Source organism: Felis catus, chromosome B1, assembly GCF_018350175.1.
Source record: "Felis catus isolate Fca126 chromosome B1, F.catus_Fca126_mat1.0, whole genome shotgun sequence".
NCBI lineage: Eukaryota > Metazoa > Chordata > Mammalia > Carnivora > Felidae > Felis > Felis catus.
The window spans coordinates 96,812,632-96,840,242 of record NC_058371.1 but is presented as its reverse complement, the minus strand read 5'-3'; the positions used below and the strand labels follow the sequence as shown (position 1 = coordinate 96,840,242).

Here is a 27,611-nt window from a genome sequence, read left to right as displayed (position 1 = left end):
CACCCCTCCGTGCCTGGCAACTGCATATCTACCAGAGCGAGACTGACACTGACTGAACCAGAAGGCCCCTCCTCTAGACCAGCACAGCCTCCAGTTCCAAGGCACCATCAGACAACGACATTTTTAATCTATTCTTTTTATACCTCTTCTGTATCTCCTTCCTCTTTATTTTCCTCTCTCTCTCTCTCTCTCTCTCTCTCTCTCTGGATTAAGCCATGTAGTTTCTCAGAACCTCTGCCTGGTCATTTTTTTTTCCCCACCCCTGTCATTTCTCTCTTTGTATGAAATAAGGCTTCTTTCACCACCGCCCCCTTTCTTAATTTTTTCCACGTTATTTCAATGAACAAATCAAAGCACACCTGGTGGAAGGTCCAAACCACCACTACAAATAGGAAGATAAAGCAACCAGAGTCACAACAACAGACAACACTCAACACACTCCAAAAACACCTCCTGAAGGGCCAGGCCCTGGACAGTGTATGACCCCTTTTTGATATAGTAGTACTCACAGATGCAGGACACATAACAAACTATTAAAACATGTAAAAGGCAGAAAACTAACCAAAATTATGAAACAGAAGGATTTTCCTTAAGAAAAATTCCAGGAAGAAGTGACAGCCAGAGAATTGCTCAAAACAGATATAAACAATATATCTGAGCAGAATTTAGAATAATAGTCATAAGATTAATAGCTGGGCTTGAAAAAAGCATAGAAGACATCAGAGAATCTATTGCTGCAGAGATCAAGGAACTAATAGTCACAATTAATTAAGAAATGCTGTAAATGAGGTGCAAAATAAACTAGATACAGTGACAGCAAGGATGGAGAAAGGAGAGGAGAGAATAACTGAAATAGAAGATAAATTATGGAAAATGATGAAGCCAAGAAAAAGAGAATAAGAAAATAGTAGGCCACGAGGGGAGAATTAGAGACCTAAATGATTCAATGAAATATAATAATATCTATCCATATCATAGGAGTTCCAGAGGAAAAAGAGAGAGAGAAAGGGGCAGAAGGTTTATTTGAACAAATTATAGCTGAGAACTTCCCTAATCTGGGGAAGGAAGCAGACATCCAAGTTCAGGAGGCACAGAGAACTCCCTTCAGAATAAACAAGAACAGGTCTTCATCATGTAATATCATAGTGAAACTGGCAATATGCAAAGATAAAGAGAGAATTCTTTAAGCAGCTAGGGACAAATGGGTCTTAACCTACAAGGGTAGACACATAAAGGTAGTAGCAGACCTGTCCGCTGAAACTTGGCAGTCCAGAAGAGAGTGGCAGGAAATATCCAATGTGCTGAAATATAAAATATGCATCCAAGAATCCTTTATCCAACAAGGCTGTCTTTCAGAACAGAAGGAGAGATAAAGGCTTTCCCAGACAAACAAAAACTGAAGGAGTTAATGACCACTAAACCAGATCTGCAGGAGATCCTAAGGGGGACTCTGAGTGGAATGCTACAAAGACTACAAAGGACCAGAGACATCACCACAGGCACGAAACCTACAGATAACACAAAGACACTAAATCCGTATTTTTCAATAATCACTCTGAATGTAAATGGACTAAGTGCCCCAATCAAAAGACATAGGATATCATAATGGATAAAAAACCAAGATCCATCTATATACTGTCTACAAGAGACTCATTTTAGACCTGAGGCACCTTCAGATTGAAAGTGAGGGGATAGAGAGCCATCTATCATGCTACTGGAAGTCCAAAGAAAGCTGGAGTAGCCATATTTGTCTCAGACAAACTAGATTTTAAACTAAAGACTGTAAAAAGAGATGAAGAAGGGCATTCTATCATAATTAAGGGGTCTGTCCATCAAGAAGAGCTAACAGTTGTAAATGTTTGTGTCCTCTACTTGAGAGCACCTAAATATATATATCAGTTAATCACAAACATAAGCAATCTTATTGATAACAATATGGTAATTGTAGGTGATGTTAATACTCCCCTTACAGCAATGGACAGATCATATAGGCAGAAAAATCAATAAAGACACAATGTCTTTGAATTATACACAGGACTAGATGGACTTGACAAATATATTCAGAACTTTTCATCCCAAAGTAGCAGTATACACATTCTTCTCAACTGCACATGGAACATTCTCCAAAATAGATCATACACTGGGTCACAAAACAGCCCTCAATAAATATAAAAGAATTGAGATCATACCATGTGTATTTTCAGACCACGATGCTATGAAACTTGAAATAAACCACAAGAAAAAATTTGGAAAGCCTCCAAATGCATGGGGATTAAAGAATATTGTACTAAAGAATGAATGGGTCAACCAGCCAATTAAAGGAGAAATTTAAAAATATATGGAAGCAAATGAAAATGAAAACATGACAGTCCAAAGACTTTAGGATGCAGCAAAGATAGTCCTAAGAGGAAAATACCTTGCAATCCAGGACTATCTCAAGAAACAAGAAAAATCCCAAATACAAAACCTAACTTCACACTTAAAGGAACTAGAAGCAGAGCAGCAAAGAAACCCTAAAGCCAGCAGAAGAGAAATAATAAAGATTAAAGCAGAAATAAACAATATAGAATAAACAATATAGAATAAAAAAAAAAAAACAGTGAAAACAGATCAATGAATCTAAGAGCTGGTTTTTTGAAAGAATAAACAAAATTGATAAAACCCTAGCCAGTCCTCTCTCCAAAAGAAAAGAGAGAACCCAAATAGATAAAATCATGAATGAAAGAGGAAAGATCACAACCAACACCACAGAAATACAGTTATTAGAGAATACTGTGAAAAATTATACGCCAAGAAACTGGACAATCTGGAAGAAATGGACAAATTCCTAGACACCTAAAACTCAAACAGGAAGAAATAGAAAATTTAAACAGACCTATAACCACCAAAGAAATTGAATCAGTTATCAAAAATCTCCCAGCAAATAAGAGTCCTGGGCCAGATGGCTTCCCAGGGGAATTCTACCAGACATTTAAAGCAGAATTAATACCTATTCTTTTCAAGTTTTTCCAAAAAATAGAAACAGAAGGAAAGCTTTCAGACTCATTCTATGAAGCCAGCATTCCTTTATTCCCAAACCAAAGATCCCACTAAAAAAGGAGAATTACAGGCCAATATTCCTGATGAACATGGATGCAAAAATTGTCAATAAGATACTAGCAAATCTAATTCAAGAGTATATTAAAAGAATGATTCACCATGATCAAGTGGGATTCATTCCTGGGCTGCAGGGCTGGTTCAATATTTGCAAATCAATCAATGTGATACATCATATTAATAGAAGAAAAGATAAGAACCATATGATCCTGTCAATTGATGTGGAAAAAGCATTTGACAAAATACAGCATCCTTTCTTAATAAAAACCCTCAAGAAAGTTGGGATAGAAGGAATATACCTTAACATCATAAAAGCCATATATGAAAGGCCTACAGCTAATATCATCCTCAATAGAGAAAACCTAAAAGCTTTCCCCCTGAGATCAGGAACACAGTGGGGATGTCCATTCTCACCACTGTTGTTTAACATACTGTTGGAAGTCCTAGCCTCAGCACTTAGACAAAAAAATGAAACAAAAGGCATCCAAATTGGCAAGGAAGAAGTCAAACTTTCATTTTTTGTAGATGACATGATACTCTACATGTAAAACCCAAAACACTCCACCAAAAAACTGCTAGAACTGATCCATGAATTCAGAAAAGTCACAGGATGTACAATCAATGTACAGATCAGTTGCATTCCTATACACCAATAATGAAGCAACAGAAAGAGAAATCAAGAAATTAGTCCCATTTACAGTTGCACCAAGAATCATAAAATACCTAGGAATAAACCTAACCAAAGACGTAAAAGATCTGTATGCTAAAAACTATAGAAAACTTATGAAAGAAATTGAAGAAGACACAAAGAAATGGGAAAACATTCCATGCTCATGGAATGGAAGAACAAATATTGTTAAAATGTCGATACTACCCAAAGCAATCTACATGTTCAATTCAATTCCAGTTAAAATTGCACCAGCATTACTCTCAGAACTAGAATAAACAATCCTAAAATTTGTATGGAACCACAAAAGACCCTGAATAGCTAGAATAATGTTGAAAAAGAAAACCAAAGGTGGAGGCATCACCATCCCAGACTTTAGCCTGTGCTACAAAGCTGTAATCATCAAGACAGCATGGTATTGGAACAAAAATAGACACATAGAGCAATGGAATAGAATTGAGAACCCAGAACTGGACCCACAAATATATGGCCAGCTAATCTTCAACAAAGCAGGAAAGAGTATCCAATGGAAAAAAGACAGTCTCTTTAGCAAATGGTGCTGGTAGAACTGGACAGCAACATGCAGAAGAATGGACCTGGGCCACTTTCTTACACCATACACAAAAATAAACTCAAAATGGATGTAAGACTTAATGTGAGACAGGAGACCATCAATACCCTAGAGGAGGGCAACAACAGGCAACAACCTCTTTGACCTTTGCAACTGAGGTTGCAGCAACTTCTTACTCAGCACATCTCTGCAGGCAAGGGAAATAAAAGCAAAAATGAACTATTGGGACCTCTTCAAGATAAAAAGCTTCTGCATAGCAAAGGAAACAATCAACAAAACTAAAAGGCAAATGACGGAATAGGAGAAGATATTTGCTAGTGACATACCAGATAAAGGTTATTATTCAAAATCTATAAAGAACTTACCAAACTCAACACTGGAAAAACAAATAATCCAGTGAAGAATTGGGCAGAAGACATGACTAGACACTTTTACAAAGAAGACATCCAGATGGCCAACAGACACATGAAAAAATGCTCAACGTCACTCATCATCATGGAAATACAAATCAAAACCACACTGAGATACCACCTTACACTGGTCAGAATGGCTAAAATTAACAACTCAGCAAACAACAGATGTTGACAAGGATGTGGAGAATCAGGAACCCTCTTGTACTGCTGGTGCAAATGCAATCTGGTACAGCCATTCTAGAAACAGTGTAGAGTTTCCTCAAAAAATTAAAAACAGAATTACCCTACAACCCAGCAATAGCACCACTAGGAATTTATCCACAGGATACAGACTGCTGATTCACAGGGGCACATGCATCCCGATGTTTATAGCAGCACTATCAACAATAGCCAAATTATGGAAAGAGCCCAAATGTTCATCAACTGATGAATGGATAAAGAAGATGTGGTATATATATACAATGGAATACTACTCAGCAATGAGAAAGAATGAAATTTTGCCATTTGCAACAATGTGGATGGAACTGGAAAGTATTATGCTAAGTGAAATAAGTCAGAGAAACATATCATGTGTTTTCACTCATATGTGGAATTTGAGAAACTTAACAGAAGACCATGGGGAAGGAAGGGGAAAAAAATAGTTACAAACAGAGAGGGAGGGAGGCAAACCACAAGAGACTCATAAATGCAGAGAACAAACTGAGGGTTGACAGGGGCGGGGGAGAGGGGAAAATGGGTGATGGTCATTGAGGAGGGCACTTGTTGGGATGAGCACTGGGTGTTGTATGTAAGCAATGAATCATGTGAATTTACTCCCAAAGCCAAGAGTACCCGGTATACACTGTATGTTAGCTAACTTAAACATAAATTATATTTAAATTAATAAATAATAAATAAAAAATGAAATTTAACCTAAAAAAAATTGGTGGAGGAAGTAATCCTGTGTATTGGTCCATAAGATTTAGAATCACCTGAGTCACTTATTAAAATCAGAGATGCCCCGGGGCGCCTGGGTGGCACAGTCGGTTAAGCGTCCGACTTCAGCCAGGTCACGATCTTGCGGTCCGTGAGTTCGAGCCCCGCGTCGGGCTCTGGGCTGATGGCTCAGAGCCTGGAGCCTGCTTCCGATTCTGTGTCTCCCTCTCTCTCTGCCCCTCCCCCGTTCATGCTCTGTCTCTCTCTGTCCCAAAAATAAATAAATGTTGAAAAAAAAAAAAAAAAAAAAAAAAAAAATCAGAGATGCCTGTGGCCCACCCCAGACCCACTAACAGAATCTAGGATAGCGGGACTCTATATTTTTAGTAAACTCCTTGTGATTGTGATGTGTAATCAACCAAAGTTGGGAGGAGCATCAGCATAAGCTCAACTCTGTGTAGTCTGATTAGAGATGTGCTACTGTAAGATTACACCAGGAGCAGGAAAGGGAGTAGTGTAGACACAGAGAACAGAGATAAGAACAGTTAGGCATACATGCACATGTGCAGTGGAGCCTTAACTACATTCACAACAATTGGAATAAAAAGAATCAAGAGGTATTGAATTATGATGATGCAGATATGTATATACTAGATAAATTTGGAGCACCTGGGTGGCTTACTCAGTTAAGCGTCCAACTTGGGATCAGGTCAAGATTTCACAGTTCGTGAGTTCGAGCCCCACATAAGGCTCTGTGCTGACAGCTCAGAGCCTGGAGCCTGCTTCAGATTTTGTGTCTCTCTCTCTGCCCCTCCTTCGCTTGCACTCTGTCTCTCTCTCTCAAAAATAAATAAACATTAAAAAAAAAAAAGAATAGAGAAATTTAAGGAAGTCAGGCAAACTATCTCTGATTTAAATAGTTTGATTTGTATATACTAATGTCCGCTAAATGTATCAAAACAAATTTTTTTTAATTTTTTTTAATGTTCATTTATTTTTGAGAGAGAGAGACAGCAACAGAGTGTGAGAGGGCTAGGGGCAGAGAGAGATAGAGACAGAATCAGAAGGAGGTTCCAGGCCCCGAGCTGTCAGCACAGAGCCTGACGCAAGGCTCAAATTTACAGGCCATGAGATCATGACCTTAGCTGAAGTCGGGCACTTAACCAACTGAGTCACCTAGGTGCCCCATAAATATATCAAAAATTTAACTCTAAAAAAATCAAAGTTTCAATGGTATTTCCAATTGAATACTATCTCCAAAAACAAATCATATATTTAAAATGTTTTAATAATAATTAACATTTAGAAAGTAAATGGCAGTGTTCAGTAACTATTGTACTTAATGATGTTAACATCAATTGGCTTTGTTGTAATAATAATGACTACATTTAATATTTTAAAACTGAGGGATATGGTAATTACATGTTGATGAAATAGGCTTCTTACACTCTGGAAAAATAGAAATAATTGACCTAAGATATATATTATTTATTTAAAAATTAATCTAGCTATATTTCCCCCTACTATAGATTTAGACTAGTGGTTTTTAATTCACTAGTAATTCTTTCAAAAACAAAAATAAGATATATTAAAAGATTGGAGGTTTTTCCCTTTGATTTTTGTTTTTTGATTTCTGAAATGAGTGTGTTCTTTTCCTCTACAGGAGACTCTTTCTTCGTCCCAAACTTCAAGAACTTTACGTCTGTTTTCATGATTCAGTCACAGAAATTGCCATAGAAATGGCTTTTAAATTGTTCTTTGGATTAACCTTGTAGCTGTGTTTTCTTAATGCATAGCAACTATGCATGGAACATTGAACAGTGTTAGGATTGCTGAAAACATACACAAGAAGATAAGGTTTAGCTTCTTTTAACTGTTCAGTTTTGAACACAATAATGTTAAATATTGAGATGATATGCTCTTGGGTTTGATGCACTAAATCTTACGTAGTATTGTCAGACTTTTGAAAAGATACTTGATCAAAATAAGAAGGGATTTTTAACTTATTTCCATTTTTGTATGTAATGTTAATTTATTGACTAGTTTGAAATAATGTGAAGTTTTATATAAAATTAATAGAGGAAATATTTATCTTGAGGAACTATTTATCTTGGAAAAATACACAGTTCATAAGCAAATTCACTTGTGTATTTTTCTTAAGACTAATGAGGATATCTGGTGAAAGAATCACAAAACTGGAGGATGTGACCAGGTCCTGTAACTAATTAGTGCTGTGACCATGAACAAGTTTTTGTACCTCTCTGAGCTCAGAATCTTCATGTATAAATGAGATGACTGCATTGAGACTTCTAAAGTCCCTCTTAAGTAACATGTGCAATTTTTTTTCTTCTTGCCTACTCATCAGTATCTAAATTGTAATGTCCAAGTACTGACTCCTTATTAGATCAAATACTTTTCTTTAGTTTAAGTGCTTTAATAGATACCTCACTGTGGGGTAGAAGAACTAAGGAATGAAAATTAAACTTTTTTCTCTATTTATTTGATTCTCTTTACTCTTTCAGATCAGCTCTGTTTTGTCCAGAATATAGTTTTTAAACTATTTAGTGTCCATAAACTTTTATTATTTTTCTTTTTGTTGAAATATATTCAGGTATGCACACACATTTTATATAGTTCATGAATTTCAAGACAGCTGTATGTAAATCTTTTTACGAACCTAATCATGTTAAAAAACACTGAAAAACTTGGATTAAAGTAATCCTATGGTGACTTGTTAAGTACTAATTTTTGCCTTACAAATATGTCTCATTATGTGTTGGGTTTTCCCAGAGGGAGGTACCTTAATGAGCAAAAGTTTACTTGACCTTTAGTAGAGAAAGAAAACTAATGAGATAAGAATTTTCTTTGACTGTGACACTTTGGTAGATTGAGAAGGAAGGAAAAACATAATAACTGCATTTTTTATTACTATTTACCTAATGGATCCTCCTGAAGTCTCAGATGCCCTTAAGACTATAATACTGGGTTTTTTTTGTTCTTCAGGACTTAAGCTTTGGAAGGAAAATTATGCCAACACATGTAAAATCAGTTTCTATTTCTTTCCCCTCAGACGCCTGGAACATGAGCCCTCCAGGTTAGAATTAACTGTAAAACATAGTGGGTGCACCATTTGAAATATTTGGTCTTTTTTTTTTTAATTTTTTTTTAACGTTTATTTATTTTTGAGACAGAGAGAGACAGAGCATGGATGGGGGAGGGTCAGAGAGGGAGACACAGAATCTGAAACAGGCTCCAGGTCTGAGCTGTCAGCACAGAGCCCGACGCGGGGCTTAAACTCACGGACCGCGAGATATGACCTGAGCCGAAGTCAGCCGCTCAATCGACTGAGCCACCCAGGTGCCCCTGAAATATTTGGTCTTAAAAGAAACACTGTTACCTCTCTGTAATCAGTTTGAGAAATTTTCACCCAGGTATTTAAAGTGCAAATGACTATATTTGTCCTATTAGTGACTTGTGGGCCTTAAATTTAACATTGAAATCAAGGCAAGAAACTTTGGTTCTTGAAATGTACAAAATGGCTTAAAATATCCTCCCCTTAAGATCACAGTATTGGTCAGAATGGTAGACTCTTTACCACTGCATTAGTTTAAGGAACTTTGTTTATAAGTATTTATTAAATGTCTTAAATTTCTTAATATGTCCCCCAAACACCATGTGCTATTTTCAATACTGAGATGTATTAATCCCCTCAGCTTTTCAAACAGACTGAACTAAAATATCTCAGGTTTTATTATAAGGGACTTTTTTAAATTTCATTTAATGAAATTTTGGTCTTTTGAACTGCTTTAATGGTGTCAAAGAATCTTGAGACCACCACTCAATAACTAAAATAAAAAGACAAAGTAGTCTACTTACCTTAATAAGAGGAAAATCCTTTGCTACATTGTAGATGTATAGCATAATGTTCATGTTGCAGAGACATTGCATTTTTAGGAAATAAAACCAAACATTGTGGTTGTCATCTCTAAATGGATATTGAAGTAAGCATTGTAACTAAATCTAGCTGCCCATTTTCCAGATTTATTGAGATGCACATCTGAAAGATCAATCTGACTATTGGCCAATGACTGCCTATCTGCCACTTTATTTAAAAAAAAAGGACAAAGTAAAAGTGCAGATACCCCAGAGGTATGTTTTAGCAGATACAGAAACATTCTTAAGTTGGATTTTATTATTAGCATCCTGCAAATGTTCCCTTTTACTAGACTATGAATGCAAAAGACTATAGAACTATCAATTTTGGGAAATACCAGGTACTATTTTATCATCACCATATATCTTATAGCCCCCCCCCCAAAATTATGTTTTAGATTCTACACCTTCCACCCTTCACCCTCCTCCCCTCTCTTCGTTTGTTTTCTTTCTGTCGGGTTAGAGAACTGTACTTAGCAAAGGAGAGTTTCTTATTTGTGCCAAGAAACTGTTGATGATGATGCATACTGGCAAGATAGTAAATTTGCAGTGCCTGCTTTTTTATATTTCTGACACAAATGGGAAAAGTTGTGAAACCAATTTAGTAGGTTTGTCTGCTTTGAAAATTCTTGGAAATAATATTGTGAATAACTACTTGTTATCTGTGTAAGTTCCCCCTAAATAGTGCCTGCACAGTGCACACGCTGTAAAAGTGTTAGCTACTACTACTACCACCACCATCTATTATTATTATCCATTGGTTGAAAACCCAGGAGCCAGCTAAATCATACCTGCTGCTGTACAAAGTGTTGGGAAAAATCTGAGAAAAAAATTCAGCACTGAACACTTTGAGAACAAGGATGTATACTTTGGATATTCTAAAATACATTATTAAATGTTATTAAAACTTTAATCTATACACTAAACTGTGTGAAAATGATATAATTTTCTAGAGTTGTATTTCTCTATATAATGAAGCTATTTTTATATTGATAGTCTTAAATAAAGATGGTTTGGAGGTATGTTTGCAGTTGTGTTGTCCTTTCATGCATTCAGCCAACAAATATTTATTGACTTTCTACTCTGTGCCACGCACTGTTCTGGATGCCAGGGGTAAAGCGGTGAACAAAACAGCTAAAAACAGACCTTCATGGACCTGATGTTCCAGTGGAAGAGGAAGGCCACAAATAAGTAAAATATGTTGATAAAAGCTAAGAGGGAAAAAAAAGTGAAGGAAGAAATTGGATAGGAAGTGTGAGAAATAGGGTAGCCAGAAAAGGGGTTACTGAGGTGACCCTAGACCTAAACTAAGAGGAAACTAACCATGCTGATTTCTAAGGAAAGCAGAGTGAACAGCTCAAAGGCCCTGAGATGCTGTACTTTTATATCAACATGTAAATCACTGGAACTTTTTTTGATCCCCAAATCAGTAAATAAAATGCAATGCAGCTGGTGAAACATTTTAAGCTCAGACTTTAGAAAGAGCTGACCCACAGCTCTTAAGGTAAAAAGCTACATTTCTAAGTATTTTCACTTTTGCTATCTTCTGTCAATGAATATATGTCAGAAATAAGGTTGAGGATATGATAAATCAGTGTGCTATAAACATTGTCAACTATAGGGTCAAAAGTGGGGTTTCAGGGGAAAGGGAGTCAAGAAAGGAAGGAAGAGAAAATTTGCCTGGGGAACAACAGAACACTTGCTTTTCTGTCTGAGATATATATATATGTTCCTTGGGACCGGAGATCTTCCTTTGACCTCTCTTGGCACCTTAAGAACACAATCTTGCCTGGAATGTGATTCAAGCATTCCCTGTGCCCCCTTAAATTTCTCCCTGTGTGCTTGTTAATACTTTAATATCCTATAAAGGAGACTGAAACCTCTTTTATTATTCATATTTTTGCAGATAAAACATCAATCACGTCTTGAATTTGCATGGATTTCACAAAGGGTTTTGAAATCTGTGCAATGAGAAGACTTTAAATCTTTTAAGCCTAGGAATAATTAATGCAATTGCTTCAGAAAGCTTAATCTGGTAGCAGCATGTAAAATGGAGAGATTTGGCTGTAAAACCAGTTAAGGGTCGAATAAGCTGCCATGGAAAGGAAGGTAGCACCAAAATGGTACCAGCAGGACTTGCCACCTGCTTTTGTATGAGGTAATCAAAATATAAACAAAATTCCTGCTCTGGAACCCTGGCCTAAATATGGTTTTGTACTAGTGACAAGTAGTATTAAACGTGTTATAACAGACTTAAGATAAAAAACTAGAACCTCAAGTTCAAACAACTAACTCCTACAGAGTAAGAGATGATAAAATAGGATCTCTTTATTAGAAACCATCAAATAAGCTATAAAGAAAGAAATCAGGAGTATATTAGATGCTACTACAGAAAGATTTCCAGGATGTACAAAGTGAAAAAAAGCAAGGTGAAAGAAAATACAGCAAGACCTCATGTCCAGGATAGATGTATGTCTACTGCATACACTTGCCCAGAGTCAGACCTGAACCTGGTAACACTCCAGATGAATTCTCAAAACTGTGGTATGCATATAGATGTCACCAAGACCTCCTCGGAGACACCATGAGATAAAAACTTTACTTAAAAAAATTTTTTTTTCATCATTTATTTATTTTTGGAGACAGAGAATGAGCGAGGGAGGGGCAGAGAAAGCGAGGAGACACAGAATCAGAAACCGACTCCAAGCTCTGAGCTGTCAGCACAGAGCCGGACACCGGGCTCAAACTCATGAACCACGAGTTCATGACATAAACCAAAGTCCGAGGCTGAACGGACTGAGCCCCAGGCGCCCCTAAGAACTTTTCTTAATAATACTAAGACATTACTTGTCTGTTTCACTCTGATTCTCTCAGTGCATAGTGGAGTTTTCCAACAGCCCCACGATGTGTGGTATTACAGTAGACTGGGTACAAAAGCAGCCATGTAAATCCAGCTGTCGTTTATTACGGCAGGAATTGAAGAGATTTTCAAAAATAAAAAACAAGGCTATTCTCATTTGTTTTGAAAAATAGTTACTTTTTATTTAAAATGTTATTTTTATATGGGCTATTTTAAGTGAATTAATATTTTTAAATTTTCAGTTTCAGTTTCTGAAACGGTATCAATATATAAGAAAAACAGAAGCTTCCTAGTGGTCTTAGTTTTTTTTTTTTTTAATTTTTTTTTTCAACGTTTATTTTTGGGACAGAGAGAGACAGAGCATGAACGGGGGAGGGGCAGAGAGAGAGGGAGACACAGAATCGGAAACAGGCTCCAGGCTCTGAGCCATCAACCCAGAGCCTGACGCGGGACTCGAACTCACAGACCACGAGATCGTGACCTGGCTGAAGTCGGACGCTTAACCGACTGCGCCACCCAGGTGCCCCAGTTTTTTTAAAGTGAAAAGCGATCCTAAATTAAGTTTGTGAGGTACTGTTCTAGAATAGGTCCTTGGTTCTCAGCCTCCCCAGGCCCAAGCATTAGTTAAAACAGCATAGCCCTGTCTTCTTTCGGCTGTCTGGATTGAGAAACACTGCTCCAGATGAAATTACCAATTTAAATAAAATCCAAAAGAAAGAGGAACACGTCGAGTTAACCTATTGGGGTGCAATCAGCAAAGCCAGACTGAAAATGTGACTAGATGAACAAGCCCTGCTAAATTCAAGGAGCAGAAATAAAGCAACTTTTAAGAGAAAATGAAAGGGTAACTCTGGGAACCAAAATTTAAAACTTGATTAACCCCACACGTTGGCTTACTCTACTATGTTCTAGTTTTGCCTACTAAATATCTTTATACTGGACTAGTTCCGCACTCTCCCTTCCTGCACCTCCGCCGTTCAGTACCCATCGCCTGCTAACACTGCGGGCAGCAAGGAAAACCCAGACCCGGGTTTGTCAAAGGCAGCGCTCAGCGCTGAGGAGACACGTGTTGGGAGTCACGTGGCTGGTGCCAGAAGGCGGGAGGCGGTTGGAGGCGCCTGCGCAGCTCCGCGAACTCCCCCAGGCCCTGGCGCGCCGGTCTCGCGGCAACCTGAGCGTCGCTTTCCCGCCAGGACGAAGCTGAAGCGGTTTTAGGCTTCCCTTCGTAGATTCTCTCAGGCTTTTTTCCTTGTGCTGCTGCCCATTTTTACCGCCGTCCTCCCACCATGCAGCGTGAACCTCCGAAGGGGAGGCAGGGGAAGAAGTCGGAAAAGCGGCTCTTTGACCCCGTGTCCTTCGGGAAGGACCTACTGGCCGGCGGGGTCGCAGCGGCTGTGTCCAAGACAGCCGTGGCGCCCATCGAGCGGGTGAAGCTGCTGCTGCAGGTGCAGGCGTCGTCCCGACAGATCAGCGCCGAGTCTCAGTACAAAGGCATGGTGGATTGCCTGGTGCGGATTCCCCGCGAGCAGGGTGCGTACCAGAGGCCACCGTGCCAACCTTTCCCGGTCTGGGTCAGCTTGCCAGAAAAGGGGAGAGGGGCGGCAGTGGGTGACTGCACCACAGATGTGCCTGTCCGTGATGCGTTTGTTTCTATACCGTTGACAGTTCAGTTTCTTAGCCAACCTAAGAGGCTCCCCTTTCCAGAGCCAGGAAGGCCTGTAACGTGACCAGTCCTGGGTAGGAGAGGCCACCACATTCTCTTTGTTCGCTTAAGTTTCTCCTTCACATCGGGATTTACACCTTGCTGTAGTTGTGCCTGGGTCAGAAGGAAAATGGTTGACCTCCCAGGATTGAGGGAGATGCCATTAGGCATGTTAACAGGCGCTTTAAGTTGCTTAAATATTTGTTGAAATAATATTCTTAGAAGTACTCCAAATATGGTAGTGTAGGAGCCTCCCAATACTCTGCTACCTATTGAGTGAAAAGGGGTTCTGTTCATTCTTCAGAACTACTGAAGACCAGGGCTGAAACTAAAGAGGCATTCACCCGTGCACAAATTGGAGGAGGGTACCCCAAAACTCAGTAAAGACAAATGATATTTTAGTGCAGTATTTAAAAAAATCAAAGTTAATTTGAAAAATCCAAAGTGAGCAAAATATCAAAATTTTAAATAAAGACGAGAATAACATTACCAGTTTTTCTTTTTGTATCAGCCCTGCCCTAATTAAAATTATGATTTTTTTTTTCATTGTAAAGGTTTTTTTCCAGTGATACCGAAATGATTTCAAGGGATAAATAAAGCGTTTTGTTAACCATTAAATACCCTTCTGTTGCAGAATTGCTCTCAAGTTAGCTAAGTAGATAAGAGGATAAATTTATCAAAAATCTTCTATAAATCACCCATGTAGTTGTATTCAGTTGAAAACTCAACAAGAACTTTAAAAAGGCAATAGGCCTGTTTATTGTGTAGCCTGAACAAGGAGTGGCTTCAACTCCAGGGCCTGCCCTTTCTTCTACTCCTAAGTCTATGCCAGGTTACTCTCCCATGAGAAAACCATTCTCTCCCCAGAGATGTAGTTACAACTCCTCTAGGCCTGTTGGGTGTGGTATTTAGGGTGGAGTGGAACTGTTTTTTGTTTCTGTTTTTTTGTTTTTTGGGGTTTTTTGGTGTGTAACTCTTAAGGCATCATCTAAGCTGTAAATTTAGGATACTCACCTGGAGAGCTGAGCTCAGATCTTTCATAGTGCTTCACATTTCTCCACTCCCATTTGTAAGCTTCCCGTTTCCCCCAAGGTTTTTACAAGAAAGGTAGGAACCTATCTCCACTTGGTTTATATTCTAAGACTTCTTCACAGAAGTAGGGGACTCTTTATTATTAGCTAATCTGCTTTAAATATTTAGTCAGGTAAAGTTAAATATTCTAGTCAGGTTGTGCTGATCAGTGCTAATTTATTTTATATTTTAACTATTTTAAAGAATATTTAAACCTAAACATATTCAATATGGCTCTTGTAAATTGAGATCATTCTAAATAGTATTCTAGTGCTTGCTTTCTTTACCCTCCAATGAGATGATCATAAGCAGAACTTTAAGATGTTTTATGTTCTTAATAAACCAGGCCTTGTTATGAATACACACTCCATGGTATATCCTATGCTAAGAGACTAGTAATTCACAACAGGGATAATATTGCCATCTAGGGGCATTTTTACAAACTTGGAGGGAATTCTTTGTTTAGCACAAAGATAGAAGGGTATAATACATAATTGCAATGATATAAAAGGCAAAATCCAGGGATGCTAAACATTCTGCTGCTGTACATGGCCAGTCCTGTGCAACAAACACTTATTCTGCAACCTAAATGGCTCACTTCTCCCACTAGACATTCATGTAGTAGTAAAACCTGTTTATGACTTTCTAAGCTTAGAACCTAACTCTGAATTACTCATAAACACAAACTGTTTGGGACATAGTTTCCATATATACTGATTCAGTAATTCAACTACCTTGTGAGTAGAAAGACTATTGTATTTTGTTTTGTTAAGAATTGTACTGAGAGGGGGTGCCTGGGTGACTCAGTCCATTGTCAACTTCAGCTCAGGTCATGAACTCATAGTTTGTGAGTTTGAGCCCTGCGTTGGGCTCTGTGCTGACAGGTCAGAGCCTTGAGCCTGCTTTGGATTCTGTGTCTCCCTCTGTCTCTCCCTGCTTGCACTTGATCTCTCTCTCTCTCTCTATGTCTCTCAAAAACAAACAATAAAAAAATTTTTTAAAGAATTGTACTGAAAGGTGTTCACCATTGTAAAAACTTAGTTACCAATTCTTGTGATATTTGATCACCACTTAAGCATCATCTTCATTTGTAACTACTGAATTAATGATCATTATATATACATATACACAAATATATTTATTAAGCCCTTTTAAAAGAAATGTTAATGGTATCTAAAGTATAACATTCATTATTAAGTGGAAGCAAGCATCTGACAATTTTGTGGTGTGTTCATGCCTCACCAATTTACTAATTAAAATGCCTATTTTAGGGGCACCTGGGTGGCTTAGTCGTTTAAGTGTCCGACACTTGATTTTGGTCCAGGTCATGATCACATGGTTGTGGGATGGAGCCCCATGTCAGGAACTAAATGAGTGTGGAGCTTGCTTGGGCTTCTCTCTCTCCCTCTCTGCTCCTCCCCCACTCGTGTGTAAGCATTCATGGTGACATGAGCTTTCACAATAGTGAACAGCTCTCAGTACAATTCTCTCTTTCAAAATAAGTAAACATTTAAAAAATAAAATATAATCCCTATTTTATTTAAAATGCGTTTATTTTCTCTTCCTGTGTGGTAGAGATGGCATTATATGGATTTTTTTTTAATTTTTTTTTTTTAATGTTTATTTATTTTTGAGACAGAGACAGAGCATGAACGGGGGAGGGTCAGAGAGAGAGGGAGACACAGAATCGGAAGCAGGCTCCAGGCCCTGGGCCATCATCAGCCCAGAGTCCGACGCGGGGCTCGAACTCACGGACCGTGAGATCGTGACCTGCGCTGAAGTCGGACGCTTAACCGACTGAGCCACCCAGGCGCCCCAAGGATTTTTAAAAAATTGTTGAAGAAGTCACAGTCTTTGACTTCTATTTCTAGATCCTAAAGGAAGTAATGTTAAATATTTATTCTATATAGAGGACTTGAGCCTGGTAAGATTGAGAATCACTAGGGTAGATCATTCTGGAATTTTACTGGGCAATGAAGTTCTGAAATTGTTATTTTCTGGAATTTACCTTCTGTCCCTTTTTTGAAAGTCAAGGCACATCCTCATCTCAAATGCTCTGAGGTTTCTCTTGTGTTTCATGTTTCCTCTAATTTTACTGATAATTTTTCCTTTCTTTAGGCAACATGAAATGAACTTGAGAGACATGAACCCATAAGGCACAAGTAGATGGTCTCTCACTATCTTCTTACTTATCTCTGCTTTCTTTCTACACCAAGGATAGATCTCTTCATTTTAAATCTCTGGACTTAGCTTTCAACATCTCTTTGGGTATCTTTCACACACCCTATAAGCTTTCCTTGGCTTGTAAAAGCTTCTGGATTTATCTTGACTGATGCTGTTCTTAAAGATTTACTCTATGCTTTAGTTGTTTGTGGGACCTTCAAACTTTGTATGCATACTCTTATTTAGTACTGTTTAAACCTTTATTACATGAAAAATTCATGTTATAGAAAATTAGAAAATATAAAGAATCAAAAAGTAAAACAACTCACCACTGAAATCCCCACAGGTAACATTTTGGTGTCTGTGCTATAATTTTTCACTGGGCACAATAGGCATATATGTAAGAATATTTTAAAGTAATTGTTTTTTTAAAAAATAATTGTTTTATTTCATATATGGTAAACAAATATTTTAAAGATCTGATCTAGGCAGCTCATTTTTAAGCATCTACCAGATCTCTCTTTCCTCTTTTAGGAGTTTCTGGCTATGAGGTTTTTTATATCTTGAAGACAGTGGTTTGGGATATGGAAAGAAAATACTAGACATCATTTTAAATAAAATGGGAAAGTAAACATAAACATTACTAATATTTGGTATATGAATTGGCACTGGTATCTATGCTTGGGCCAAATGTCAGTTAGAAATCCTAAGACACTAAGGCATTCTGAAAAAAAGAAAATGAATTGCATACTAAAGAGGGGCTGACAGGCACCCTTTCTCAATTATTATGTAATAAACATAGTTTATGTTTGCTCAGTTGGATTTATAGAGACAAGAAGACTGTTTGAATATTTGAAAGTATCAAGAAGACTATTTGAAATATATATTCATGTACACTATTCTTTAACATTTTAAAAAATATTTTATTTTATTTTATTCTTAAGAATGAACCTCACCTATGGGGCGCCTGGGTGGCGCAGTCGGTTAAGCGTCCGACTTCAGCCAGGTCACGATCTCGCGGTCTGTGAGTTTGAGCCCCGCGTCGGGCTCTGGGCTGATGGCTCGGAGCCTGTTTCCGATTCTGTGTCTCCCTCTCTCTCTGCCCCTCCCCCGTTCATGCTCTGTCTCTCTCTGTCCCAAAAATAAATAAACTTTGAAAAAAAAAAAATTAAAAAAAAAGAATGAACCTCACCTCAAGGGTGCTTTGAGATAATAGCAAATAATGGTGTGAAAACATCATGATTAGCAAGATATCTAAATATATTGTTTAATTGTTCAAATGAATGCTAAGTTATTCTCTAATATCTCCTATCTAGAAGTTTTCTCCAACTGCCCTATGTAAATAGCCCTTCCTCAATCTCCATGTCCACATATTATTTTTGTTCTTAAAGCCACTTGACATATTTATGTTCATAGTCTGTCTCCCTGGTCTCTCTCCCTTAAAATATAAGCTCCATAAACCCAAGAAATTTGGTCCTTAGTGCTATCCCTAGCAGGTCCACTATGTACTAGGTACCAAATAAAAGGTTTTTAAATAAAGAATCTTTACATCCTTTAATTTCTATTTTGGGTATTTTTACAAATGTGCATAGCAAAGTAGTATAGTAGAAAATATATATAATCTTTTTAATGTGTACATATTTGAGAGTCAGCCTTACATAGTTTTTACTGATAGGCATATTGTCAAAACATGTAGTAGCACACCAGTCTAGAATATATATACCCAAACATGTTTAGCATTATCATGGCTTGGCTAATAAGTTGACCAGTAACTTTTTCTCATTTTCCCATCAGGTCTATATTTTAATTCTTTTGCTTGTTTCAAGTATTTACTTAAATTCCAGTTTATTAACATGCAGTGTAATATTAGTTTCTGGTGTAGAATTACATACACTACCCAGTGTTCATCACAGCAAGGGCCCTCCTTAATACCCAACTCCCATTTAACCCATCCCCCCACCATGTCTAGCTTTTTCTCGATAGTTGAATCTGTTTTATGGTTTGCCTCTCCTTCTCTTTTCCCCCCAAGTTCATTTGTTTGTTCCATTTTAATTCTTTTATTTAAATGTGTTTTTTTAATGTTTATTTATTTTTGAGAGAGATTGACAGAGTGTGAGCAGAAGAGGGGCAGAGAGAGAGGGAGACACAGAATCTGAAACAGGCTCCAGGCTCTGAGCGATCAGCACAGAGCCTGATGCAGGGCTTGAACTCACAAACTGTGAGATCATGACCTGAACCACTCACATGTGCCCTCTCTCAAAATAAGTAAATAAACATTTAAAAAATATTTTTTTAACGTTTATTTATTTTTGAGACAGAGAGAGACAGAGCATGAACGGGGGAGGGTCAGAGAGAGAGGGAGACACAGAATCTGAAGCAGGCTCCAGGCTCTGAGCTGTCAGCACAGAGCCTCACACGGGGCTCAAACTCACAGACCGCGAGATCATGACCTGAGCTGAAGTCAGCCGCTTAACTGACTGAGCCACCCAGGTGCCCCTCTCAGCCTTAAATTTTGAAGAAATTATTTTTTTCTTAGCAATTAAGTCAAAAACTTAGGTATTTTGTTATTAGCAAAGAAAGATACCACAATCACTATGTTTTTCCCTACCAATTTTGTGATTATATCTTAGGAAATTGCCCTTTTATTCTGTATGACTAGAGAGTGTCAAAATACTACATTTGCATCATCCTTTTCTCTTGTTTTTTTCTGACCAAAAATACTGGTTTTTATCTAGAATGGATTATCTGACCAAAAAATACTATTTTTATCCAGAATGGATTTTTATAGACAGGCAGTAGAAATTTAATAGATCTAGGTTTGGAGTTGGATTCTGGAATCAAGTCCCAGCCTTTTCCTCACCTCGTGACCTTCAGCAGTTTTTATTTAACCTATCTCAGCCTCAATCACCCCAGTTATATACTGGGTATAAAAATAGTACCTGCCTGATGTGATAGTTGTGAGAGTTAAACAAAATCATGCCTGTAAAATATTCATCCATGTGTCTGTTGCAATTAGTGCTCAATACGTTTTAACTCTTTAATCAGTATGTATACTTCCCTAAATTTACAAGCATGTATTCCTGGTATTCATTTATAAATGAGTGTCTTTGATATAAACTTGCATTATACATAGAGTAGGTTTTTGTAATCTTTCTGAGGAAACTTACGTAGGTACCTAGTGTACTATAGATGAATAAAACCCTGAAACCTAGCCCCCGGAAATAACATTCCTATAGAAAATGCATTCAGAATTTCACTTCGAGGTTTCTCTCCCTTTGCACTCTTAGCAGGGACACTGAAGTTCCTAAAAGCATGGTACAGCAGTGAAATGCAAAGAAAGGAATAAGAATAAAGTTTTTAAGGGTGATCTATGGAAAAAGATTAAAACAGGAGTTCTTAACCTGACACTGTAGCTTCAAGGAATCCATGAGTTCTGTGAAATATATGCAAAAGTATTTTATGTATGTGAGATTGTATTTTTTTTTCAGATATAACCCGTTAAGAGCTGCCAGTTTTCCTGGTATACTTCTAGGGATTTATTTGTTTCTGGATTTTCATTGAGACATTGGCCTGTGTTTTGATGAATTTTCTAGGTTTTTTTCATGCAAATGCAATTTTGCTAAAAAGTATGCATTCCTTTTTTTAAAAATTTAAATCCAAATTAGTTAACATATAGTGTAATAATTTCAGGAATGGAATTTAGTGATTCATCACTTACATATAACACCCAGTGCTCATCCCAACAAGTGTCCTCCTTAATGACCCTCACCCCTTTAGCCCTTCCCCCCCACCCAGCACCCTGCCAGCAACCCTCAGTTTGTTCTCTATCATTAAGAGACTCTATGGTTTGTCTCCCTCTCTGTTTTTGTATTATTTTTGCTTCCCTTTCCTTATGTTCATCTGTTTTGTATCTTAAATTCCACATGAGTGAAATCATGATATTTGTCTTTCTCTGACCTATTTTGCTTAGCATAATACATTCTAGTTCCATCCACATTATTGCAAATGGCAAGATTTCATTCTTTTTGATTGCCAAATAATATTCCATTGTATCTCTATACCACATCTTCTTTATCCATTCATCAGTTGGTGGACATTTGGGCTCTGTCCATACTTTGACAATTGTTGATAGTGCTGCTGTAAACATTGGGGTGCATGTGCCCCTTCGAATCAGCACTCCTGTATCCTTTGGATAAATACCTAGTAGTGCAGTTCCTGGGTCGTAGGGTAGTTCTGTTTTTAATTTTTTTAGGAACCTCCATACTGTTTTCCAGAGTGGCTGTACCAGTTTGCATTCCTACCAGCAGTGCAAAAGGGTTCCTAAAAAGAATATATACTTCAGCCAACTGTAACAAACCTTTTTAATCATAAATCCAGTGCTATGTTATGCTCTCATGTTAATTTCCAGATGTCTTTCCAAAATCTTCCATTTATATACAATTCATTAGCCAAAGTTACAATCCTTTATACTGCTCTTAAATATGACACTTTTTGTGAGGTATTAATTCAGACTATAATCATAATTATAGAATTATGACTAATAACTTATAATCTAAAACCCATAATATTTCAGTACCATTCAGCTGGGTCAACCATTTCCTAAAATTTTTTTTTTAATGTTTATTTATTTTTGACAGAGAGACAGAGCATGAGTGGGGGAGGGGCAGAGAGAGAGGGAGACACAGAATCTGAAGCAGGCTCCAGGCTCTGAGCTGTCAGCCCAGAGCCCAACACGGGGCTCAAACCCACACACTGTGAGATCATGACCTGAGCCGAAGTCAGACGCTCAACCGACTGAGCCACTCAGGCGCCCATGGGTCAACCATTTTCAAAATGACTATTAATATTTAAGGACCATGTATAAAATGGAAATTCTAATATCTTTGGATATATGACACTTTTTCTAAACTCAGTTTTTTTTTTTAAACAAATTTTTTTTTTTTTCAATTTAAATCCCGGAGAGAGAAGGAGAGAGAGAGAGAATCCCAACCAGGTTCCACACTATCAGCACAGAGCCCAGTGCAGTGCTCTACCTCACGAACTGTGAGATCGTGACCTGAGCCGAAATCAAGAGACGCTTAACCGACTGAGTCACTAGGCGCCCCCTTAGTTTTTAAACTTTTAAAGCTTCACTTTGTGCATGTATAAAATGGGTACTGTAAGAGAGTCTATATCATAAGCATAATGTGGTGATTAAATGAAATATACAGCCTTTGTCCTGTGCCAGCACATACTAAGTACTTAGGAAGCACTCAGTACCATTACATGTTAAATGTCCTAGTAGAGACTGAATGAATTGTGAATACTCAGATTATTTCTTAGCTATTAAATATGTTTCTTAATTATCTTTGTGTAATTGCTTTATATGCAGTTTGGGACTCACCAAGATTCTTTTTTTTCCCCCACAAAGCAGACTTTCTTATTTAGCAAATAAATGTAACTTTCAGTTTCTGAACATCAGCCCAGTCAACAGAGATTATTTTCATTTGAATCTTTATCTTTAGAAGACTGATTCTGGGTATTCTCCCAAGTTTGGACTAGAGGTATCCTATTCAAAGTAGCAGGATCAAACCATTGGACAATTTGTAATCTAGTAGACACAACTATGGCTACTTAAGAGATAGCCTATTGTATTCTAGATCAGTTCTGGATTTTAAAGGTAGTTGGCGAATTATAGGGGTAACACAATGACTGAATTTTAAGGATTGGTCAATCCATGGAGATTTGAAGTGGGAAGATTATTGGCCTGGAAAGTTTCCTCTAACCTCTCCATCAGGCCTCTGGAGACTGCCTTGAATTGTAAATTGATCCCTTTTCTGGCTAGGTTCCAGAACATAAAGGTGAGGATACTTTAGACTCTTAACAGCTTTCTCATTCTCATATGTATGTATACAAACCAGTTCTGTTCTAATAATAGGAATTGTATGTCATGATTTGGAAATGAGGCTAAGGGTTACTAGCTTCTCTGACAAATACTGGTGAGCTCTGTTTTTCTACCAGGAGAAAGCCCTGTATTCAACTGATAATACTTTCCATAGGTTTTGGGGTATTTAAGGCTTTTTATTGGAAATTAACAAAATTGGAATGGGGCACATGGAGTTAACACTGCCTGTTTTCTTCAGTGGATTCACACATAAACTTAATTTTTTCTCATGAGAAAGAGTATAAATTTTAGATAGTTCAAATAACTAAGTTTGTTAAAACTATGGGAATTTTTAAATAATACAAGTTTATATTTAGTATGTTTTTTGTTTGTTTTTGTTTTTGTTTTTTGGTAGGTTTCTTCAGTTATTGGCGTGGCAATTTGGCAAATGTTATCCGGTATTTTCCAACACAAGCTCTAAACTTTGCTTTTAAGGACAAATACAAACAACTTTTCATGTCTGGAGTTAATAAAGAAAAACAGGTAAGTACATTTTTTTAGGTTTATTTATTTATTTTTGAGAGAAAGCGTGTGCACAAGAGTGTGAACAGGGAAGGGTAGAGGGAGAGAATCCCAAGCGGGCTTTGCACTGGAGCCTGATGCTGGGCTTAATGTCACAAACCCTGAGATCATGACCTGAGCCAAAATCAAGAGTAAGATGCTTAGCCAGCTAAGCTACCCAGGCGCCCAGTAAGTACATTTTAGTATCTATCATTTTCTAAGAAATAGTTGCATTTGTCTTAACCTGTGATATTTTACTTGGGGAGGAGGTGCTAAAGTGGTAGAAGAAATAGTAATTAAGACATAGTAATTTTTAACATATCGATATGTATTATGTTATAGAAACTATATTTGAGAAACATAGAATTACATTTTTTACAAGTTTCTCTAAATCTCTTAACACGATTTTAATAACTAAAGGATCTTTTGTCCCAAGATAATATTTGTCTGAATAAGTGTTAATTTTAATATAACTTACATGGTATAATCACTGTTCTACTGCATTAGGAAAGTTCAGCAAAAAAAAGTAGTCAACAGGGGTTCCTGGGTGGCTCAGTTAGTTGAGCATCCAACTCTTGATTTTTGGGTCAGGTCGTGATCCCAGGGTCCTGGGATCAAACCCCACATCAGGCTCTGCACTGAGCATGGAGCCTGCCTAAGGTTCTCTCTCTTTCTCCCTCTGCCCCTCTCCCCAGCTTGCATGCATGTGTGCCCTCTCCCTTTATCTCTCTCCTTCTAATAAAAGGGGTGCCTGGGTGGCTCAGTCAGTTAAGCATATGACTTTAGCTCAGATCATGATCTCTTCAGTTTATGAGTTCAAGCCCCGTGTCAGGCTCTGTGCTGATAGCTTGGATCCTGGAGCCTGCTTCAGATTCTGTGTCTCCCTCTCTCTGTCTGCCCTTCCCCCATTCACAATCCATCTCTCTCTCTCTATCTCTCTCAAACAATGAATAAACATTAAAAAAAAATTTTAAAGCAGTGGACAGGTATGTATTCCTACATATCTGAGGTATTTAATTTCTTAAAGAAGTACATTGTTTCTTTTTTCTTTTTTGTGACTAAGTCTCTAGTTGAGATTAAAATGCATAGGAAGAAAATCAAACAAAAACAGGAAGCAATAAATTGAAGGTAGAAAATTCTTTTTTTTTTCTTTTAGTTTTTGGTTTTTTGGGTTTTTTTGAGAGAGCACATGAAATCTTGAGGTGGGGAGGGGTAGAGTAAGAAGGAGAGAGAGAATTTTAAGCAGGCTCCATGCCTAGCACAGAACCCGATGCAGTGCTTGCTCTCACAACCATGAGATCATGACCTGAGCTGAAATCAAGTGTCAGACGCTTACCGACTAAGCAACTTAGGCACCCTCCCCCTTTGTTTTTTGAATTGAAAAAGTGCTTTTTTTTTTTCAAGGTAATCACTCCCTTGGTTATAAAATTTCAGTTTTAAAATTGCCTATTCATATGAGCTATATGTCATTTGTTTTGGTTTCTATTTGTTTTGTTGCCTCTGTATACACTAAACCACCTACATTACTCTTAAGGTCTCCCTTTTAAATACCTTACAAAGTCTTCCCCTTGCCGTTACACAGTCTATCTTTGCCTTCATCCTTTCTCTTTTTCTTTTTCCCCCAACCAGCCAAAGCCAACCAACCAATCTAGCTGTCCTAGCAGATTCTTTTTATTTTTATCTATCTATCTATCTATCTATCTATCTATCTATCTATCTATCTATCTATTTATTTAGAGAGTAGGAGAAAGGGGCAGGGGGGAGAGGGAGAATCTTAAATTTTTTTTAATGTTTATTTTTGAGAGAAAGAGAGACAGAGACAGAGCACAAGTTTGAGACTCGGAGTCTCAGAATCTGAAGCAGGCTCCAGGCTCTGAGCTGTCAGCACAGAGCCTGACGTGGGGCTCAAATCCACAAATGGTGATATCATGACTTGAGCTGAAGTTAGATGCTTAATCTACTGAGCCACGTAGGCGCCCTCTAGTGGGTTCTTTATAAAAGCAACTCTTTGTGGAATATTTGTTTGTTGCTGTCTTCTTTAATTTCCTTGTATATCCTTTATTCCCCTTTTTTTCACAGTCTATATTTCATTAAGAAATGTTTACGGAGTACTTTGCACCATCTAATATGTAGTGGGAAATATAAAGGTAATGAAGAAAATTCTTTAGACTTAGAATGTCTGGATTTGGATCCTGACACTGTGTTATTTAGCTTTGTGGGTTTTTGAAAGTCACGTCTCTGATCCTTATTTTCCTCATCTAAAAATTGGACATAATAATACCTCCCTCATAGTTGGTGAAGTTTAGATGACATTACTTATAAAGTGCTTATTATCATAGTACTGTACTTGATGATAGGCACTCAGAAAAATATCCCTGTCTTTCTTAGCTGCTAGCTATAATAATTAGAACTTTTCTTGACTCAGAACCTGTATCAGAGGTCCCCAAGATCACCTTCACTTTTAGTGATTAACTAGGACTCAGAGAACACAGAAAAGCTATTATGCTCATGAGTTGGTTGTTTTTTTTGTTTGTTTGTTTTTTTGTTTTTTTACAGCAAAAAGGATATAGTTAAAATCAACAAAGGGAAAAGGCAGATAGAGTCTGGGAGAAACCAGATGCAAGCTTTTAGTGGTCTTCTCCTAGTAGAGTCACATGGACAGCACTTAATTCTCCCAGTAGCAATGTGTGACAATACACATGATGTGTTGTCAAATAGGATTGCTCACTTGAGCATTGGAGTCCAGGATTTTTTGGAGAGATCAGCTGCATAGGCAAGGAATGTGAGTGTCCTTAACTACTTAGACTCTAGCCACTACTCCCTAACCCAAGAGATCAAACTCATATAAGTTAGCCCAATGTTCCAAGCATACAAAACAGGTGTTCACCATAAATTCACATATTAGCATAAACTGTCTGGTGTGGCCCAAAGCCTAAGGCTTTCTTTCATACAAAGAAACTAATCAGAATTTTCTAAGGGCTTAGATGTTATCTTGAAGAAACTGGTCAAGGATGGGTCCTGAAGATCTCAGTATATAAATGGTTTGGGCAGTGCAGGCCTGCTGAGTTAAGTCTTTACTGAACACTTCCCACCCCACCTCCCCCAAAAGATAATTTCTGTAAGACTAAGCCAAATGGAGAATTTAACTCCTGAGTTAACCAGAATATTTGTTACTAACATCTATTCCTAGCAGTATAAATAACATCTCATTACAAGTTTTAAAGTTAAGTTTGATCTTTGCTAAGTATTTATAATAAATTTCAAATTATTAGAACTTGAGGTAAGAACATCTTTAGTATTTCTATAAAGACATCCTATCTTATTTATAATGTAAAGGTATTCAGTCACACATAAGAATGTAATATGTATTATTTACTAAATTTGGATATTAATGACCCTTTTACTTCTGACTTTGGACATCAAAATTTTATTCCATCTTTGCCCACCCCTCTAAAGTGAAGAAGAATAATTAAAATAGAAAAATCAGTATTTTTGGTTTTTTACCTGGTTTTAAAAGAAGTAGGGAAGATAGAAAAAACAAATATAGTATATGAGTTTAAAAGTGATTTTTGTGGGACGCCTGGGTGGCTCACTTAGTTGAGTGTCTTGACTTTGGCTCATGGCTTGTGGGCTCGATCCCCTTGTCGGGCTCTGCGCTGACAGCTCAGAGCCTGGAGCCTGCTTCAGATTCTGTGTCTCCCTCTGTCTCTCTGCCCCTCCCCCACTCATTCTCTCTCTCTCTCTCTCTCTCTCTCTCTCTCTCTCTCTGTCTCTCTCTCTCTCTCTCTCTCTCTCT

The 27,611-nt window shown here is 37.6% G+C and overlaps 2 protein-coding genes across 3 annotated transcripts in view; both read left to right on the top strand.

Moving 5' to 3' along the window:
* The window catches only part of INTU (inturned planar cell polarity protein), a 90,521-nt gene extending 79,904 nt beyond the window's left edge, over nt 1-10,617 (top strand). For both annotated transcript variants that reach the window (XM_045055888.1, XM_045055887.1), the window contains exon 16: nt 7,326-10,617. In XM_045055888.1, the coding sequence (XP_044911823.1) occupies nt 7,326-7,437 (112 nt within the window). In that variant the 3' untranslated portion in view covers nt 7,438-10,617. The remainder of the gene's footprint in view (nt 1-7,325) is intronic.
* Nucleotides 10,618-13,573: 2,956 nt separating this feature from the next.
* The window catches only part of SLC25A31 (solute carrier family 25 member 31), a 28,617-nt gene continuing 14,579 nt past the window's right edge, over nt 13,574-27,611 (top strand). Inside the window, exons 1-2 of the mRNA XM_004001095.6 lie at nt 13,574-13,985; nt 23,670-23,797. Coding sequence (XP_004001144.2) covers nt 13,742-13,985; nt 23,670-23,797 — 372 coding nt within the window. The 5' untranslated portion in view covers nt 13,574-13,741. The remainder of the gene's footprint in view (nt 13,986-23,669; nt 23,798-27,611) is intronic.